The following is a 22,321-nucleotide window of genomic DNA, read 5'->3' as shown; positions in this document are numbered from 1 at the left end:
CTGGTCTGGGATCTGTATTAGTTTAGGGGTCTGGGGTCTGTATTAGTTTAGGGGTCTGGTCTGGGCTCTGGATTAGTTCAGGGGTCTGGCCTGGGGTCTGTATTAGTTTAGGGGTCTGGTCTGGGGTCTGTATTAGTTTAGGGGTCTGGGTTCTGTATTAGTTTAGGGGTCTGGATTAGTTTGGGGGTCTGGTCTGGGGTCTGTAGTAGTTTAGGGGTCTGGTCTGGGGTCTGTAGTAGTTTACGGGTCTGGTCTGGGGTCTGTATTAGTTTAGGGGTCTGGTCTGGGGTCTGTATTAGTTTCGGGGTCTGGTCTGGGGTCTGTATTAGTCTAGGGGTCTGGTCTGGGGTCTGTATTAGTTTAGGGGTCTGGTCTGGGGTCTGTATTAGTTTAGGGGTCTGGGGTCTGGATTAGTTTAGGGGTCTGAGGTCTGGATTAGTTTAGGGGTCTGGTCTGGGCTCTGGATTAGTTTGGGGGTCTGGTCTGGGGTCTGTAGTAGTTTAGGGGTTTGGTCTGGGGTCTGCATTAGTTTAGGGGTCTGGTCTCTGTATTAGTTTAGGGGTCTGGTCTGGGCTCTGGATTAGTTTAGGGGTCTGGTCTGGGGTCTGTATTAGTTTAGGGGTCTGGTCTGGGCTCTGCATTAGTTTAGGGGTCTGGTCTGAGATCTGTATTAGTTTAGGGGTCTGGTCTGGGATCTGTATTAGTTTAGGGGTCTGGGGTCTGTATTAGTTTAGGGGTCTGGTCTGGGCTCTGGATTAGTTCAGGGGTCTGGCCTGGGGTCTGTATTAGTTTAGGGGTCTGGTCTGGGGTCTGTATTAGTTTAGGGGTCTGGGTTCTGTATTAGTTTAGGGGTCTGGATTAGTTTGGGGGTCTGGTCTGGGGTCTGTAGTAGTTTAGGGGTCTGGTCTGGGGTCTGTAGTAGTTTACGGGTCTGGTCTGGGGTCTGTATTAGTTTAGGGGTCTGGTCTGGGGTCTGTATTAGTTTCGGGGTCTGGTCTGGGGTCTGTATTAGTTTCGGAGTCTGGTCTGGGGTCTGTATTAGTTTCGGGGTCTGGTCTGGGGTCTGTATTAGTCTAGGGGTCTGGTCTGGGGTCTGTATTAGTTTAGGGGTCTGGTCTGGGGTCTGGATTAGTTTAGGGGTCTGGGGTCTGGATTAGTTTAGGGGTCTGAGGTCTGGATTAGTTTAGGGGTCTGGTCTGGGCTCTGGATTAGTTTGGGGGTCTGGTCTGGGGTCTGTAGTAGTTTAGGGGTTTGGTCTGGGGTCTGTATTAGTTTAGGGGTCTGGTCGGGGGTCTGTATTATTTTAGGGGTCTGGTCGGGGGTCTGGATTAGTTTAGGGGACTGGTCGGCGGTCTGGATTAGTTTAGGGGTCTGGTGGGGGTCTGGATTAGTTTAGGGGTCTGGTCTGGGGTCTGGATTAGTTTAGGGGTCTGGTCTGGGATCTGTATTAGTTTAGGGGTCTGGGGTCTGAATTAGTTTAGGGGTCTGGCCTGGGCTCTGGATTAGTTTAGGGGTCTGGTCTGGGGTCTGGATTAGTTTAGGGGTCTGGTCTGGGCTCTGGATTAGTTTAGGGGTCTGGTCTGGGATCTGTATTAGTTTAGGGGTCTGGTCTGGGATCTGTATTAGTTTAGGGGTCTGTTCTGGGATCTGTATTAGTTTAGGGGTCTGGGGTCTGTATTAGTTTAGGGGTCTGGTCTGGGGTCTGTATTAGTTTAGGGGTCTGGTCTGGGCTCTGGATTCGTTTAGGGGTCTGGCCTGGGGTCTGTATTAGTTTAGGGGTCTGGGGTCTGGATTAGTTTAGGGGTCTGGTCTGGGCTCTGGATTAGTTTAGGGGTCTGGTCTGGGCTCTGGATTAGTTTAGGGGTCTGGTTTGGGGTCTGTATTAGTTTAGGGGTCTGGGGTCTGTATTAGTTTAGGGGTCTGGGGTCTGGATTAGTTTAGGGGTCTGGGGTCTGGATTAGTTTAGGGGTCTGGTCTGGGCTCTGGATTAGTTTGGGGGTCTGGTCTGGGGTCTGTAGTAGTTTAGGGGTCTGGTCTGGGGTCTGTATTAGTATCGGGGTCTGGTCTGGGGTCTGTATTAGTTTTGGGGTCTGGTCTGGGGTCTGTATTAGTTTAGGGGTCTGGTCTGGGGTCTGTAGTAGTTTAGGTGTCTGGTCTGGGCTCTGTATTAGTTTAGGGGTCTGGTCTGGGGTCTGTATTAGTTTAGAGGTCTGGTCTTGGGTCTGTAATAGTTTAGGGATCTGGTCTGGGCTCTGTATTAGTTTAGGGGTCTGGTCTGGGGTCTGTATTAGTTTAGGGGTCTGGTCTTGGATCTGTATTAGTTTAGGGGTCTGGTCTGGGGTCTGTATTAGTTTAGGATTCTGGTCTGTGGTATGTATAAGTTTAGGGGTCTGGTCTGGGGTCTGTATTAGTTTAGGGGTCTGGTCTGGGGTCTGTATTAGTTTAGGGGTCTGGTCTGGGGTCTGTATTAGTTTAGGGGTCTGGTCTGGGGTCTGTATTAGTTTAGGGGTCTGGGGTCTGTATTAGTTTAGGGGTCTGGTCTTGGGGTCTGTATTAGTTTAGGGGTCTGGTCTGGGGTCTGTATTAGTTTAGGGGTCTGGTCTGGGATCTGTATTAGTTTAGGGGTCTGGTCTGGGGTCTGTATTAGTTTAGGGGTCTGGTCTGGGGTCTGTATTAGTTTAGGGGTCTGGTCTGTGGTCTGTATTAGTTCTGGGGATACGATCTGGGGTCTCGGTTAGTTTAGGGGTCTGGGGTCTGTATTAGTAAAGGTGATGGATCTGTTTAGGAGGGGGTCTGGTTAGTGTCTGTTCTTGGTTCTGTAGTGTTCCGGGGGGTCCGGGGTCTTTATATATTCTAGTTATATCTGCATATTTGGAGAATATGTTTTGGGGGTTAGGTCTGGGGTCATAGCCGCAGAGCAGCTGCATAGTTCACCTCTCAGCTTTGGACTCCCCCTGGTCACGAGTCTCTGAGGTCTGGTAAATTCTCAACATAAACAGGATATAAACAAGAGGAATAAGTGACAAGATGTGTAAACCTCGCAGTGGTGCCGTCACAATGTGTTAGTTTTTATAGATTCCTCATGTACTGTTGGGGCTGGGCTGTTTATTATTTGTAGGATTATATCATGTAAATGATACAACAAGAAAAGATCATCAGTATAAAATACAAGATAATGGACAAGACGCTGTCAGGAAGATACAAACACAATGACACGTAAATCACTAAACACCAGATATAAGGAACCGACCCGGGATATCCTAATACACAGGTAAAGGATGACACCTTACATTATACACAGCAGCCTTACAGTATGTACATAGGGGGCAGTATTATAGTAGTTATATTCTTGTACATAGGGGCAGTATTATAGTAGTTATATTCTTGTACATAGGGGGCAGTATTATAGTAGTTATATTCTTGTACATAGGGCCAGTATTATAGTAGTTATATTCCTGTACATAGGGAGCAGTATTATAGCAGTTATATTCTTGTACATAGGGGGCAGTATTACAGTAGTTATATTCTTGTACATAGGGGACAGTATTATAGTAGTTATATTCTTGTACATAGGAGGCAGTATTATAGTAGTTATATTCTTGTACATAGAGGGCAGTATTATAGTAGTTATATTCTTGTACATAGGGGGCAGTATTATAGTAGTTATATTCTTGTACATAGGGGGCAGTATTATAGCAGTTATATTCTTGTACATAGGGGGCAGTATTATAGTAGTTATATTCCTGTACATAGGAGGCAGTATTATAGCAGTTATATTCTTGTACATAGGGGGCAGTATTATAGTAGCTATATTCTTGTACATAGGAGGCAGTATTATAGTAGTTATATTCTTGTACATAGAGGGCAGTATTATAGTAGTTATATTCTTGTACATAGGGGGCAGTATTATAGTAGTTATATTCTTGTACATAGGGGGCAGTATTATAGCAGTTATATTCTTGTACATAGGGGGCAGTATTATAGTAGTTATATTCCTGTACATAGGAGGCAGTATTATAGCAGTTATATTCCTGTACATAGGAGGCAGTATTATAGCAGTTATATTCCTGTACATAGGGGGCAGTATTATAGTAGCTATATTCTTGTACATAGGGGGCAGTATTATAGTAGTTATATTCCTGTACATAAGGGGCAGTATTATAGTAGTTATATTCCTGTACATAGGGGGCAGTATTATAGTAGTTATATTCTTGTACATAGGGGGCAGTATTATAGTAGTTATATTCTTGTACATACGGGGTAGTATTATAGTAGTTATATTCTTGTACATAGGGGCGGTATTATAGTAGTTATATTCTTGTACATAGGGGGCAGTATTATAGTAGTTATATTCCTGTACATAGGGGGCAGTATTATAGTAGTTATATTCCTGTACATAGGGGGCAGTATTATAGTAGTTATATTCCTGTACATAGGGGGCAGTATTATAGTAGTTATATTCTTGTACATAGGGGGTAGTATTATAGTAGTTATATTCTTGTACATAGGGGCAGTATTATAGTAGTTATATTCTTGTACATAGGGGGCAGTATTATAGTAGTTATATTCTTGTACATAGGGCCAGTATTATAGTAGTTATATTCCTGTACATAGGGAGCAGTATTATAGCAGTTATATTCTTGTACATAGGGGGCAGTATTATAGTAGTTATATTATTGTACATAGGGGGCAGTATTATAGTAGTTATATTCCTGTACATAGGAGGCAGTATTATAGCAGTTATATTCTTGTACATAGGGGGCAGTATTATAGTAGCTATATTCTTGTACATAGGGGGCAGTATTATAGTAGTTATATTCCTGTACATAGGGGGCAGTATTATAGTAGTTATATTCCTGTACATAGGGGGCAGTATTATAGTAGTCATATTCTTGTACATAGGGGGCAGTATTATAGCAGTTATATTCTTGTACATAGGGCCAGTATTATAGCAGTTATATTCTTGTACATAGGGGGCAGTATTATAGTAGCTATATTCTTGTACATAGGGGGCAGTATTATAGTAGTTATATTCCTGTAAATAGGGGGCAGTATTATAGTAGTTATATTCTTGTACATAGGGGGTAGTATTATAGTAGTTATATTCTTGTACATAGGGGCAGTATTATAGTAGTTATATTCTTGTACATAGGGGGCAGTATTATAGTAGTTATATTCTTGTACATAGGGGGCAGTATTATAGTAGTTATATTCCTGTACATAGGGAGCAGTATTATAGCAGTTATATTCCTGTACATAGGGGGCAGTATTATAGTAGTCATATTCTTGTACATAGGGGGCAGTATTATAGCAGTTATATTCTTGTACATAGGGCCAGTATTATAGCAGTTATATTCTTGTACATAGGGGGCAGTATTATAGTAGCTATATTCTTGTACATAGGGGGCAGTATTATAGTAGTTATATTCCTGTAAATAGGGGGCAGTATTATAGTAGTTATATTCTTGTACATAGGGGGTAGTATTATAGTAGTTATATTCTTGTACATAGGGGCAGTATTATAGTAGTTATATTCTTGTACATAGGGGGCAGTATTATAGTAGTTATATTCTTGTACATAGGGCCAGTATTATAGTAGTTATATTCCTGTACATAGGGAGCAGTATTATAGCAGTTATATTCTTGTACATAGGGGGCAGTATTACAGTAGTTATATTCTTGTACATAGGGGACAGTATTATAGTAGTTATATTCTTGTACATAGGAGGCAGTATTATAGTAGTTATATTCTTGTACATAGAGGGCAGTATTATAGTAGTTATATTCTTGTACATAGGGGGCAGTATTATAGTAGTTATATTCTTGTACATAGGGGGCAGTATTATAGCAGTTATATTCTTGTACATAGGGGGCAGTATTATAGTAGTTATATTCCTGTACATAGGAGGCAGTATTATAGCAGTTATATTCTTGTACATAGGGGGCAGTATTATAGTAGCTATATTCTTGTACATAGGAGGCAGTATTATAGTAGTTATATTCTTGTACATAGAGGGCAGTATTATAGTAGTTATATTCTTGTACATAGGGGGCAGTATTATAGTAGTTATATTCTTGTACATAGGGGGCAGTATTATAGCAGTTATATTCTTGTACATAGGGGGCAGTATTATAGTAGTTATATTCCTGTACATAGGAGGCAGTATTATAGCAGTTATATTCATGTACATAGGAGGCAGTATTATAGCAGTTATATTCCTGTACATAGGGGGCAGTATTATAGTAGCTATATTCTTGTACATAGGGGGCAGTATTATAGTAGTTATATTCCTGTACATAAGGGGCAGTATTATAGTAGTTATATTCCTGTACATAGGGGGCAGTATTATAGTAGTTATATTCTTGTACATAGGGGCAGTATTATAGTAGTTATATTCTTGTACATACGGGGTAGTATTATAGTAGTTATATTCTTGTACATAGGGGCGGTATTATAGTAGTTATATTCTTGTACATAGGGGGCAGTATTATAGTAGTTATATTCCTGTACATAGGGGGCAGTATTATAGTAGTTATATTCCTGTACATAGGGGGCAGTATTATAGTAGTTATATTCTTGTACATAGGGGGTAGTATTATAGTAGTTATATTCTTGTACATAGGGGCAGTATTATAGTAGTTATATTCTTGTACATAGGGGGCAGTATTATAGTAGTTATATTCTTGTACATAGGGCCAGTATTATAGTAGTTATATTCCTGTACATAGGGAGCAGTATTATAGCAGTTATATTCTTGTACATAGGGGGCAGTATTATAGTAGTTATATTATTGTACATAGGGGGCAGTATTATAGTAGTTATATTCCTGTACATAGGAGGCAGTATTATAGCAGTTATATTCTTGTACATAGGGGGCAGTATTATAGTAGCTATATTCTTGTACATAGGGGGCAGTATTATAGTAGTTATATTCCTGTACATAGGGGGCAGTATTATAGTAGTTATATTCCTGTACATAGGGGGCAGTATTATAGTAGTCATATTCTTGTACATAGGGGGCAGTATTATAGCAGTTATATTCTTGTACATAGGGCCAGTATTATAGCAGTTATATTCTTGTACATAGGGGGCAGTATTATAGTAGCTATATTCTTGTACATAGGGGGCAGTATTATAGTAGTTATATTCCTGTAAATAGGGGGCAGTATTATAGTAGTTATATTCTTGTACATAGGGGGTAGTATTATAGTAGTTATATTCTTGTACATAGGGCCAGTATTATAGCAGTTATATTCTTGTACATAGGGGGCAGTATTATAGTAGCTATATTCTTGTACATAGGGGGCAGTATTATAGTAGTTATATTCCTGTAAATAGGGGGCAGTATTATAGTAGTTATATTCTTGTACATAGGGGGCAGTATTATAGTAGTTATATTCTTGTACATAGGGGGCAGTATTATAGTAGCTATATTCTTGTACATAGGGGGTAGTATTATAGTAGTTATATTCCTGTAAATAGGGGGCAGTATTATAGTAGTTATATTCTTGTACATAGGGGGCAGTATTATAGTAGTTATATTCCTGTAAATAGGGGGCAGTATTATAGTAGTTATATTCCTGTAAATAGGGGGCAGTATTATAGCAGTTATATTCTTGTACATAGGGGGCAGTATTATAGTAGCTATATTCTTGTACATAGGCGGCAGTATTATAGTAGTTATATTCTTGTACATAGGGAGCAGTATTATAGTAGTTATATTCCTGTACATAGGGGGCAGTATTATAGTAGTTATATTCTTGTACATAGGGGCAGTATTATAGTAGTTATATTCTTGTACATACGGGGCAGTATTATAGTAGTTATATTCTTGTACATAGGGGGCAGTATTATAGTAGTTATATTCTTGTACATAGGGGGCAGTATTATAGTAGTTATATTCTTGTACATAGGGGGCAGTATTATAGTAGTTATATTCTTGTACATAGGGGGTAGTATTATAGTAGTTATATTCTTGTACATAGGGGCGGTATTATAGTAGTTATATTCTTGTACATAGGGGGCAGTATTATAGTAGTTATATTCCTGTACATAGGGGGCAGTATTATAGTAGTTATATTCCTGTACATAGGGGGCAGTATTATAGTAGTTATATTCCTGTACATAGGGGGCAGTATTATAGTAGTTATATTCTTTTACATAGGGGGTAGTATTATAGTAGTTATATTCTTGTACATAGGGGTAGTATTATAGTAGTTATATTCCTGTACATAGGGGGCAGTATTATAGTAGTTATATTCTTGTACATAGGGGGCAGTATTATAGTAGTTATATTCTTGTACATAGGGGCAGTATTATAGTAGTTATATTCTTGTACATAGGGGGCAGTATTATAGTAGTTATATTCCTGTACATAGGGGGCAGTATTATAGTAGTTATATACTTGTACATAGGGGGCAGTATTATAGTAGTTATATTCCTGTACATAGGGGGCAGTATTATAGTAGTTATATTCCTGTACATAGGAGGCAGTATTATAGTAGTTATATTCTTGTACATAGGGGGCAGTATTATAGTAGTTATATTCTTGTACATAGGGGGCAGTATTATACTAGTTATATTCCTGTACATAGGGGGCAGTATTATAGCAGTTATATTCCTGTACATAGGGGGCAGTATTATAGTAGTTATATTCCTGTACATAGGGGGCAGTATTATAGTAGTTATATTCTTGTACATAGGGGGCAGTATTATAGTAGTTATATTCTTGTACATAGGGGCAGTATTATAGTAGTTATATTCTTGTACATAGGGGGCAGTATTATACTAGTTATATTCCTGTACATAGGGGGCAGTATTATAGTAGTTATATACTTGTACATAGGGGGCAGTATTATAGTAGTTATATTCCTGTACATAGGGGGCAGTATTATAGTAGTTATATTCCTGTACATAGGGGGCAGTATTATAGTAGTCATATTCCTGTACATAGGGGGCAGTATTATAGTAGTTATATTCTTGTACATAGGGGGCAGTATTATAGTAGTTATATTCTTGTACATAGGGGGCAGTATTATAGTAGTTATATTCTTGTACATAGGGGGCAGTATTATAGTAGTTATATTCTTGTACATAGGGGGCAGTATTATAGTAGTTATATTCTTGTACATAGGGGGCAGTATTATAGTAGTTATATTCCTGTACATAGGGGGCAGTATTATAGTAGTTATATTCTTGTACATAGGAGGCAGTATTATAGTAGTTATAGTCTTGTACATAGGGGGCAGTATTATAGTAGTTATATTCCTGTACATAGGGGGCAGTATTATAGTAGTTATATTCTTGTACATAGGGGGCAGTATTATAGTAGTTATATTCTTGTACATAGGGGGCAGTATTATAGTAGTTATATTCTTGTACATAGGGGGCAGTATTATAGTAATTATATTCCTGTACATAGGGGCAGTATTATAGAAGTGTTGTACATGGAACAGAGTAACACATGTGTTTGCCAGCAGTGATGTAACTGTATATCTGGATGTACACAGATAATAAAACCCCTTCATCACATCTATACATTATATGTACATTGGCTTCTATACATTGGACAGTCCCAGTGAGTGTCTCTCTTTATATATTTCCAGGCTTCTCCCATTAATATGATAGTTTATGTTGCACCTTGTTCTTTACATCACAGTTCTATCTCTATAATCCTCAGCTTCTTCCTCTGGAGCCATAAATCCTGCAGTTCATTGCTTTGCATATTTGTACATTGTTAATGTAAGGCTCCACATCTCCCCGTCACTCGCCATCCGCCCCCCGCGTTCATTTATCCGAGCCCATAAGATATACAGTGTTTGTGTGGGAAGCGCGGAGCCGGACTGACTTTACGTTTAATAATATTTAACATTGTGCCGGTTGCTTGGTAACAGTTGTATAACAATGAGATGTCAGAGAAACGCCGGCAATCGCTCGCTGAAATTACCAAATAGTATTTGGAAAATTGTATCAGGTCCCACCTTGTGTAAATAAACACATCAAGTGCCATGGAGGAAAATATTCACTCGTAGCAAAGCATCAATGGCCCAAGAGGTTCTGGTTTTACCCCGAAAAACCTCAACTAACTACAATATGTAAGGAGGGGGCTTCTAGAGCAATGCTTACAGGACATCCAGATTATACACCACCACTAGGGGGAGATCACTACATACAGATTATACACCACCACTAGAGGGAGATCACTACATACAGATTATACACCACCACTAGGGGGAGATCACTACATACAGATTACACACCACCACTAGGGGGAGATCACTACATACACATTATACACCACCGCTAGGGGGAGATCACTACATACAGATTATACACCACCACTAGGAGGAGATCACTACATACAGATTATACATCACCACTAGGGGGAGATCACTACATACAGATTATACACCACCACTAGGGGGAGCTCACTACATACAGATTATACACCACCACTAGGGGGAGATCACTACATACACATTATACACCACCACTAGGGGGAGATCACTACATACACATTATACACCACCACTAGGAGGAGATCACTACATACAGATTATACACCACCACTAGGAGGAGATCACTACATACAGATTATACACCACCACTAGGGGGAGCTCACTACATACAGATTATACACCACCACTAGGGGGAGCTCACTACATACACATTATACACCACCACTAGGAGGAGATCCCTACATACAGATTATACACCACCACTAGGGGGAGCTCACTACATACAGATTATACAGCACCACTAGGGGGAGCTCACTACATACAGATTATACACCACCACTAGGGGGAGATCACTACATACACATTATACACCACCACTAGGGGAGATCACTACATACAGATTATACACCACCACTAGGGGGAGATCACTACATACATATTATACACCACCACTAGGGGGAGATCACTATATACACATTATACATCACCACTAGGGGGAGATCACTACATACAGATTATACACCACCACTAGGGGGAGATCACTACATACAGATTATACACCACCACTAGGGGGAGCCCACTATATACAGATTATACACCACCACTAGGAGGAGATCACTACATACAGATTATACACCACCACTAGGAGGAGCTCACTACATACAGATTATACACCACCACTAGGAGGAGATCACTACATACAGATTATACACCGCCACTAGGGGGAGATCACTACATACAGATTATACACCACCACTAGGGGAAGATCACTACATACAGATTATACACCACCACTAGGAGGAGATCACTACATACAGATTATACACCACCACTAGGAGGAGCTCACTACATACAGATTATACATCACCACTAGGAGGAGATCACTACATACAGAATATACACCACCACTAGGAGGAGCTCACTACATACAGATTATACATCACCACTAGGAGGAGATCACTACATACACATTATACACCACCACTAGGGGAGATCACTACATACAGATTATACACCACCACTAGGGGGAGATCACTACATACAGATTATACACCACCACTAGGGGAGATCACTACATACAGATTATACATCACCACTAGGAGGAGATCACTACATACTTATTATACACCACCACTAGGGGGAGATCACTACATACAGATTATACACCACCACTAGGGGAGATCACTACATACAGATTATACATCACCACTAGGAGGAGATCACTACATACACATTATACACCACCACTAGGAGGAGATCAGTACATACACATTATACACCACCACTAGGGGGAGATCACTACATACAGATTATACACCACCACTAGGGGGAGATCACTACATACAGATTATACACCACCACTAGGGGGAGATCACTACATACACATTATACACCACCACTAGGGGGAGATCACTACATACATATTATACACCACCACTAGGGGAGATCACTACATACAGATTATACACCACCACTAGGGGGAGATCACTACATACAGATTATACACCACCACTAGGGGGAGATCACTACATACAGATTATACACCACCACTAGGAGGAGATCACTACATACAGATTATACACCACCACTAGGGGGAGATCACTACATACAGATTATACACCACCACTAGGGGGAGATCACTACATACACATTATACACCACCACTAGGGGGAGATCACTACATACAGATTATACACCACCACTAGGGGGAGATCACTACATACACATTATACACCACCACTAGGAGGAGATCAGTACATACACATTATACACCACCACTAGGGGGAGCTCACTACATACAGATTATACATCACCACTAGGGGGAGATCACTACATACAGATTATACACCACCACTAGGGGGAGATCACTACATACAGATTATACACCACCACTAGGGGGAGATCACTACATACAGATTATACACCACCACTAGGGGGAGATCACTACATACAGATTATACACCACCACTAGGGGGAGATCACTACATACAGATTATACACCACCACTAGGAGGAGCTCACTACATACAGATTATACACCACCACTAGGGGGATATCACTACATACAGATTATACACCACCACTAGGGGGAGATCACTACATACACATTATACACCACCACTAGGGGGAGATCACTACATACAGATTATACACCACCACTAGGGGGAGATCACTACATACAGATTATACACCACCACTAGGGGGAGATCACTACATACACATTATACACCACCACTAGGAGGATATCACTACATACAGATTATACACCACCACTAGGAGGAGATCACTACATACACATTATACACCACCACTAGGGGAGATCACTACATACAGATTATACACCACCACTAGGAGGAGATCACTACATACACATTATACACCACCACTAGGGGGAGATCACTACATACAGATTATACACCACCACTAGGGGGAGATCACTACATACAGATTATACACCACCACTAGGGGGAGCTCACTACATACACATTATACACCACCACTAGGGGGAGATCACTACATACAGATTATACACCACCACTAGGGGGAGATCACTACATACAGATTATACACCACCACTAGGAGGAGATCTCTACATACAGATAATACACCACCACTAGGGGGAGATCACTACATACAGATTATACACCACCACTAGGGGGAGCTCACTACATACAGATTATACACCACCACTAGGAGGAGATCACTACATACAGATTATACACCACCACTAGGAGGAGATCACTACATACAGATTATACACCACCACTAGGAGGAGATCACTACATACACATTATACACCACCACTAGGAGGAGATCACTACATACAGATTATACACCACCACTAGGAGGAGATCACTACATACAGATTATACACCACCACTAGGGGGAGCTCACTACATACAGATTATACACCACCACTAGGGGGAGATCACTACATACAGATTATACACCACCACTAGGAGGAGATCACTACATACAGATTATACACCACCACTAGGGGCAGCTCACTACATACACATTATACATCACCACTAGGAGGAGATCACTACATACAGATTATACACCACCACTAGGGGGAGATCACTACATACAGATTATACGCCACAACTAGGGGGAGATCTCTACATACAGATTATACACCACCACTAGGAGGAGATCACTACATACAGATTATACACCACCACTAGGGGGAGATCACTACATACACATTATACACCACCACTAGGAGGAGATCACTACATACAGATTATACACCACCACTAGGGGGGGATCACTACATACAGATTATACACCACCACTAGGAGGAGATCACTACATACAGATTATACACCACCACTAGGAGGAGATCACTACATACACATTATACACCACCACTAGGAGGAGATCACTACATACAGATTATACACCACCACTAGGGGGAGATCACTACATACACATTATACACCACCACTAGGGGGAGATCACTACATACACATTATACACCACCACTAGGGGGGGATCACTACATACAGATTATACACCACCACTAGGGGGAGATCACTACATACAGATTATACACCACCACTAGGAGGAGATCACTACATACAGATTATACACCACCACTAGGGGGAGATCACTACATACAGATTATACACCACCACTAGGGGGAGATCACGACATACAGATTATACATCACCACTAGGAGGAGATCACTACATACACATTATACACCACCACTAGGGGGAGATCACTACATACACATTATACACCACCACTAGGGGGAGATCACTACATACAGATTACACACCACCACTAGGAGGAGATCACTACATACAGATTATACACCACCACTAGGGGGAGCTCACTACATACAGATTATACACCACCACTAGGAGGAGCTCACTACATACAGATTATACACCACCACTAGGGGGAGATCACTACATACACATTATACACCACCACTAGGGGGAGATCACTACATACACATTATACACCACCACTAGGAGGAGATCACTACATACACATTATACACCACCACTAGGGGGAGATCACTACATACACATTATACACCACCACTAGGGGGAGATCACTACATACACATTATACACCACCACTAGGGGGAGATCACTACATACATGTTATACACCACCACTAGGAGGAGCTCACTACATACAGATTATACACCACCACTAGGGGGAGATCACTACATACAGATTCTAGCCGTAAATATATAGGACTCGCTTGGTGTAATATTGGTGATTTTATATCTGATTTCCTGATAACCACACACAGGAGTCTTTCTGCAATCGCTCCCTGAGCCGCCATCAATCTACAGAAGTGTCTGGAGTTAATATAAGAGTTGGCGATTATTAACAAAGAGCCGCCCGCAGCCGTAATATATTGGAGTCCAGGGAATAATCAATAACGACCATCATGGCAGTGACGGAGGGTTAATTCATTGCTGGGATCAGCGGCTACAATGTGTTTCTGACTAGGTCCCTGAGATCCGTGGAGCATCTGATACAATGCTCCAAACCCTCTGCTGCAGAGACACATGGAGCCAGCGCTTATGTTACCTTTATCACTAATGAGTAGCCGTGTAGATGTGATAAAACTGACTATTTGCAGGTACCACTAGGTGGCGCTCACTGTATACTTCAATGTATTCCATGTTTTATACAGACAGTATGACATAAGACGCTCTTCTCTTCTTTTGACTTCAGTTGACTTCCTAATTACTGTTTCTAAATTGTCTTCCATAGTGTGTATAACATTTCCCATGATGCACCTGCAGCTCCTTGGCTTCCCCTATAGCCAGTGCCCTTGTGTCCCTCAAACGGAGGACGAGGCTATGTCTGTGCTCCTTGCAATTTTGGTTCATTTTATCCCCAGCTGTGCTCCTCAGGGGTGGAGTCAGCTTTAACAGATTACAAAGGTCATCCGATGCCATCTGGTGCTGGGCCCCCTTAAAGGGATCCCTCTTTTTACTCTTATGATCCACATTTTGGGTGGAGGGCTCCATAAATCAAATATTACAAAAAGACATTAGAGTCGTGGACATTAGTATCATCACTGAGCATGGTGGGGGTCCACCAACTATGCAGCCGCGGCCAACCCGCTGTCACCCTCATCAGTTACTATGGAAACATCTGAATACAAGGGAATACCTGGGATGTAGGCCCCTCACCTCCTGTAATTCTCCAAAAAACCTCTGCAAATTCATGGCAAAACTTTTAGAATATCCAAAGAAATCAAAGTGGGGGCGGGGTCCCCAACACTGACCCTGCCAGGACGTGTCACCATTACTGCTATTTACCATTAACAATGTTTCAGTTTCCATCCACATGAAACAATTAGTAGGTTCTATGTATTTCTGTATATTGTTCTCTAGTCACATCCAAAGAGTGTTATATACACTTTATTACATACCTCCAGTCCCCCAATAATTCAATGTCCCCCAGCATGGCACCCTCTACTTCTATGTCACCCAGCATAGCACCCTCTACTTCTATGTCCCCCAGCATGGCACCCCTCTAATTCTATGTCCCCCAGCATGGCACCCTCTACTTCTATGTCCCCCAGCATGGCACCCTCTACTTCTATGTCACCCAGCATAGCACCCTCTACTTCTATGTCCCCCAGCATGGCACCCCTCTAATTCTATGTCCCCCAGCATGGCACCCTCTACTTCTATGTCCCCCAGCATGGCACCCTCTAATTCTATGTCCCCCAGCATGGCACCCTCTAATTATATGTCCCCCAGCATGGCACCCTCTAATTATATGTCCCCCAGCATGGCACCCTCTAATTCTATGTCCCCCAGCATGGCACCCCTCTAATTCTATGTCCCCCAGCATGGCACCCTCTACTTCTATGTCCCCCAGCATGGCACCCTCTAATTATATGTCCCCCAGCATGGCACCCTCTAATTCTATGTCCCCCAGCATAGCACCCTCTAATTCTATTTCCCCCAGGATGGCACCCCTCTAATTCTATGCCCCCCAGCATGCACCCTCTAATTCTATGCCCCCCCCAGCATGGCACCCTCTAATTCTATGTCCCCCAGCATGGCACCCTCTAATTCTATGTCCCCCAGCATGGCACCCTCTAATTCTATATCCTCCAGCATGGCACCCTCTAATTATATGTCCCCCAGCATGGCACCCTCTAATTCTATTTCCCCCAGCATGGCAGCCTCTAATTATATGTCCCCCAGCATGGCACCCTCTAATTATATATCCTCCAGCATGGCACCCTCTAATTATATGTCCCCCAGCATGGCACCCTCTAATTCTATTTCCCCCAGCATGGCACCCTCTAATTCTATGTCCCCCAGCATGGCACCCTCTAATTATATGTCCCCCAGCATGGCACCCTCTAATTCTATGTCCCCCAGCATGGCACCCTCTAATTCTATGTCCCCCAGCATGGCACCCTCTAATTATATATCCCCCAGCATGGCACCCTCTAATTCTATGTCCCCCAGCATGGCACCCCTCTAATTATATATCCCCCAGCATGGCACCCTCTAATTCTATGTCCCCCAGCATGGCACCCTCTAATTCTATGTCCCCCCAGCATGGCACCCCTCTAATTCTATGTCCCCCAGCATGGCACCCTCTAATTATATATCCCCCAGCATGGCACCCTCTAATTCTATGTCCCCCCAGCATGGCACCCTCTAATTCTATGTCCCCCAGCATGGCACCCTCTAATTCTATGTCCCCCAGCATGGCACCCCTCTTATTCTATGTCCCCCAGCATGGCACCCTCTAATTCTATGTCCCCCAGCATGGCACCCCTCTAATTCTATGCCCCCCAGCATGGCATCCTCTAATTCTATGCCCCCCCCCCAGCATGGCACCCTCTAATTCTATGTCCCCCAGCATGGCACCCCTCTAATTCTATGTTCCCTAGCATGGCACCCTCTAATTATATATCCCCAGCATGGCACCCTCTAATTCTATGCCTCCCCAGCATAGCACCCTCTAATTCTATGCCCCCCCCCCAACATGGCACCCTCTAATTATATGTCCCCCAGCATGGCACCCCTCTAATTCTATGTCCCCCCAGCATGGCACCCTCTAATTCTATGTCCCCCAGCATGGCACCCTCTAATTATATATCCCCCAGCATGGCACCCCTCTAATTATATGTCCCCCCAGCATGGCACCCTCTAATTCTATGTCCCCCAGCATGGCACCCTCTAATTATATATCCCCCAGCATGGCACCCCTCTAATTATATGTCCCCCAGCATGGCACCCTCTAATTCTATGTCCCCCAGCATGGCACCCTCTAATTATATATCCCCCAGCATGGCACCCCTCTAATTATATATCCCCCAGCATGGCACCCCTCTAATTATATGTCCCCCAGCATGGCACCCTCTAATTCTATGTCCCCCCAGCATGGCACCCTCTAATTCTATGTCCCCCAGCATGGCACCCTCTAATTATATATCCCCCAGCATGGCATCCTCTAATTATATATCCCCCAGCATGGCACCCCTCTAATTCTATGTCCCCCCAGCATGGCACCCTCTAATTCTATGTCCCCCAGCATGGCACCCTCTAATTATATATCCCCCAGCATGGCACCCCTCTAATTATATATCCCCCAGCATGGCACCCCTCTAATTATATGTCCCCCAGCATGGCACCCTCTAATTCTATGTCCCCCCAGCATGGCACCCTCTAATTCTATGTCCCCCAGCATGGCACCCTCTAATTATATATCCCCCAGCATGGCATCCTCTAATTATATATCCCCCAGCATGGCACCCCTCTAATTCTATGTCCCCCAGCATGGCACCCTCTAATTATATATCCCCCAGCATGGCATCCTCTAATTCTATGTCCCCCAGCATGGCACCCTCTAATTCTATGTCCCCCCAGCATGGCACCCTCTAATTATATGTCCCCCAGCATGGCACCCTCTAATTCTATGTCCCCCCAGCATGGCACCCTCTAATTCTATGTCCCCCCAGCATGGCACCCCTCTAATTATATGTCCCCCAGCATGGCACCCTCTAATTATATGTCCCCCAGCATGGCACCCTCTAATTTTATGCCCCTCAGCATGGCACCTCTCCTTTTCTATACCCGCCAGCATTGTACCCCTCTAATCCTTTGCTCCCCAGCATGGCACCTTTCTAATTCTATGTCCCCCATCATTGCACCCCTCCTATTTGTTGTCCTTCAGTATGGCACCCCTCTAAGTATCGGTCCCCCAGTATGGTTCCCCTTTAATATCTATTGTCCCGTGTAAAACCCTTCTAATTTTTTGTCCATAATCTGGCAGCCCCGTTATTCTTACACCCCATAATAACACCTCACTCATTACTGCTCCCCAGTATTTCAGCCCTTCATGAAACCGCTAATCCCAGGTTCCCAGCCTGATGCCATGCGGAGTCTTCTTGTACATGTGCGGCCATAGTAACTGTGGGAATGACTTGAGTTTCGGTGTCTCTCTATATCCCTTCTATCTCTATCTATCTATCTCTTCTCTCTCTCTCTCTCTATCTATCTCTTATCTCTCGCTCTCTCTCTTATCTCTCTCTATCTATCTCTCTATATCTATCTTTTTTCTCTCTCTCTCTCTATTTCGTATCTCTCTCTATCTATCTCTTATCTCTCTCTCTTTCTCTCTCTCTCTCTATCTCTTATCTCTCTCTATCTCATGTCTCTCTCTCTCTATCTCTGATCTCTCTCTCTCTATCTCTGATCTCTCTATCTCTTATCTCTCTCTATCTCATGTCTCTCTCTATCTATCTCTTATCTCTCTCTATCTCTGATCTCTCTCTCTCTATCTCTCTATATCTATCTTTTTTCTCTCTCTCTCTCTCTATTTCGTATCTCTCTCTCTCTATCTCTTATCTCTCTCTCTCTTTCTCTCTCTCTCTCTATCTCATGTCTCTCTCTCTCTATCTCTGATCTCTCTCTCTCTATCTCTGATCTCTCTCTCTCTATCTCTGATCTCTCTCTCTCTATCTCTGATCTCTCTCTCTCTATCTCTTCCCGGCCAGAGCCAATATCGGCTCCCCCACTGGCGTCACAGCGGAGGTTATTGTGCAGAGATCTTTGCAGTCATCACTTTGATGCCGTGGTTGTTATTGACCACGGCATCTAAGGGGTTACATGGCTCAGTCTAGAAGTTCTTTCGGTCCTAACCTTTAGGACATTCTAATGGCTGCCTTAAGGTTGTTAAGGGGTTAATGACTTACCTATCAGCTGCATCCAAGGTAGAGTCACTTTTTTTAAGAGGTTGGCGAAACAACTTCTCACACAACTGATTTAGCGACAAAGACATTTTAGGGCCAATGAGTGAAATCTTCCCTCCCGGGGTCTGAAGTTGGGTATTTATAATTTACGAAAATGAAAAAATAATCACCTTTAAGTGTCTTTCTTGTTGCGGTGGTAAAAGGGATGTGAAAAGCCTGGTCCCAGGTCTCGGGGTCCGGGGAGACTCCCTTAATGGCTATTTAGTAGGAATGAGTAAACAAGCGGCGCCCCCTGGAGACGGCGAGGATGAGAACCGCACTCTTAAAGGGATAATTGAGTAACTGGAGCCGCGGCGGGAGATTGATTGGAGGCGCTGTGTAATTTCTTAATCCTCAGCCGTCTGTCACTTCTCATCCAGTTTTATCATCGCGGGGATGATATCATATCGATCCGATTTAACCCCGCGTACGGAGGAGAAAAACCAAAATATTCCCTGCGCTTCTCAAGAAAAAGAACTTGGAGATCCAGAACTTCTTCCAAGTAGATACAAAGTATCGTCCCCGAGGAGCCTGAGTCATGATACGTGGAAATCAGCGGCTTTTAGCGCTCAAGTTCAACCTCCCCCCCCCCCCCCTCCAGCTACGACCTCAACTTTTTGGATGACCCCAATATTTTGTCTGTCCAAATACATTAGGAAAAAACTAAATAATTATAAAACTGACAAGAAGTGTTACATGCCATTAACGAAAAGGACATAGAGAAAGGGAACCTGTCAGGAGTATTGACCATACAGACTGCATCCAGTGTTATGTATTGTCCCTCAGGGGCGGATAAGACTGCCCCGGGCCCTGGACTGTATGAATATTACACCGTATACTCATCAGTAATTCACGTCCTACATCTGGTACTAGAAGCAGCTTCTTGGAAATGAAATATAAGTCCCTTCTGCTTACTCTCAACGTGTGTTTTCAGGACCTTTGGAGGACCTTCAAAGGTCCTGAAATGGCTTGTGTGTACGTGTGTAGTGAAAGCAGGAACAGATTACAAGGATTTCATGGGTGAAAGTTCTTCTAAATATAAAATTTGGTGGGGGGTTTGGGTGGCCATGGGCCCCCTAGGAGGATTTCACCCTGGGCTACCACCCAAATCGCCCATATTATAATCCACCATTGTTTTCCCATTGGGTAGACCTTTGTGTATGTTGTAAGTAGCAACAGGATTGTAGCTTCTCCAAGTGTTGTGGAGTTGTGTCCTCACACTCCAGTGCACTGTGCACTCTACAGGCAGTGTTGCGTACTGTCCTGGAGAGATGTGTAATCAGACCTTAGTGTATATTGTTAGTAGCAGCAGGACTGTGTTATACTGTAAGGATTTATACCCCAGGATTGTATCTTCTGGTGTTGCGAGTTCACACTAATGTGCTCTGTGCTTTGTACAGGCAGTGTTATATATTGCAAGATGTGTAATCAGACCTGTGTATGAGGTTAGTAGCAGCAGGACTGTGAAATATAGATATCTATTGTGGCTTCTTGAAGTGTTCTGGCATTATATTCTCACACTGCTGTGCTCTGTGTTCTTGGGAGTTCTGATGACCCCCCTGGATCTTGTGGTTATTACAAGCATTGCTGACATCTGCTTATAGGGTTGTCGGCAGTGTCCCTGGTGGGCTTGAGTAGGGATTTGCTTGTTTCCCGCATTGTTGGGGGTTTGGTCTGTTAATTGGGATTTTGTTGATATCCCTGGTGGTCTGGATCATTTGGTTATTACAAGGACCCTTATGGGCAATGGGCATTAATGGTGGTCTCACCAGCATCTCTGGGGTCTAATCACAGCCCAATCAGCACATCTGGACTGCCTGACCCGGTATCACAGTCTGTCAGCCCCGACACCACCAGGTCCCTTCTGATTAGTTGGATATCGGGGGCGGCCCCGGAATTGTGGCCCCTTCTAGTAATTGACATTTTGTATGAAGTTCCGTGCGGATCCTCCGGGGTTTTCTCTCCCGTCTTTAGTGCGAATGTTAATCCCCGGATTATCTGCTACATTGGCAATAACTGGAAGCTGCTGGTGTGGGAAGCGCCAGGTTATTCCCTGTAATGGGAGGTGTTTTACGCCATATGCTGGTGATTAGCATAACCGGAAACATATGTCTGTGCCGTGGTCTCCGCAGGACATCTGTCAGCGACGCACAAATTAGCGAGAATCGCGCTGTTTATTTGTCGGCTAATCCCTTCCTCTAGATTAAGACTCCAGTTTTTTAATACTCGATGAAATGTTACAATGTTTATGTTCTCCGATGCTGAGGTCATGTGCAGATCACAATGTGGTGGAGCTGGGCGGCCCATGTAATCAGCCCCCGCGCCCACCGGTGTGTAACCTCAGCTGGGGGGCTCCACCTCCATCACCCCCCACGTTCTCCCCTCCCGACATCTCCCTCTGAGCGCCACGATACGTGATGCATCTGCTCCCTCTACTTCGTCCATCAGGTGCGTGTTGTGACTCTTTATGGGCGGCACGGTGGCTGAGTGGGTAGCACTTCTGCCTTGCAGCGCTGAGGTCCTGGGTTTGATTCCCTCCCAGATCAACATCTGCAAAGAGTTTGTGGGGCAGATTTACTTACCCGGTCCATTCGCAATCCAGCGGCGCGTTCTGTATGGTG

General features: G+C 43.3%; 1 protein-coding gene across 1 annotated transcript in view; it reads left to right on the top strand.

Annotated features, from left to right (window-relative positions):
- The first annotated feature begins 3,025 nt into the window (after nucleotides 1-3,025).
- RPS23 (ribosomal protein S23) overlaps nucleotides 3,026-22,321 on the top strand; it is a 415,955-nt gene continuing 396,659 nt past the window's right edge. Inside the window, exon 1 of the mRNA XM_072154432.1 lies at nucleotides 3,026-3,031. Within this exon, the coding sequence (XP_072010533.1) occupies nucleotides 3,028-3,031 (4 nt within the window). The 5' untranslated portion in view covers nucleotides 3,026-3,027. The remainder of the gene's footprint in view (nucleotides 3,032-22,321) is intronic.

The sequence above is a fragment of the Engystomops pustulosus genome, chromosome 5 (assembly GCF_040894005.1).
Source record: "Engystomops pustulosus chromosome 5, aEngPut4.maternal, whole genome shotgun sequence".
Classification (NCBI taxonomy): Eukaryota; Metazoa; Chordata; class Amphibia; order Anura; family Leptodactylidae; genus Engystomops; species Engystomops pustulosus.
The sequence above is the reverse complement of the archived record's forward strand: the minus strand, read 5'-3'. Positions and strand labels throughout refer to the sequence as shown.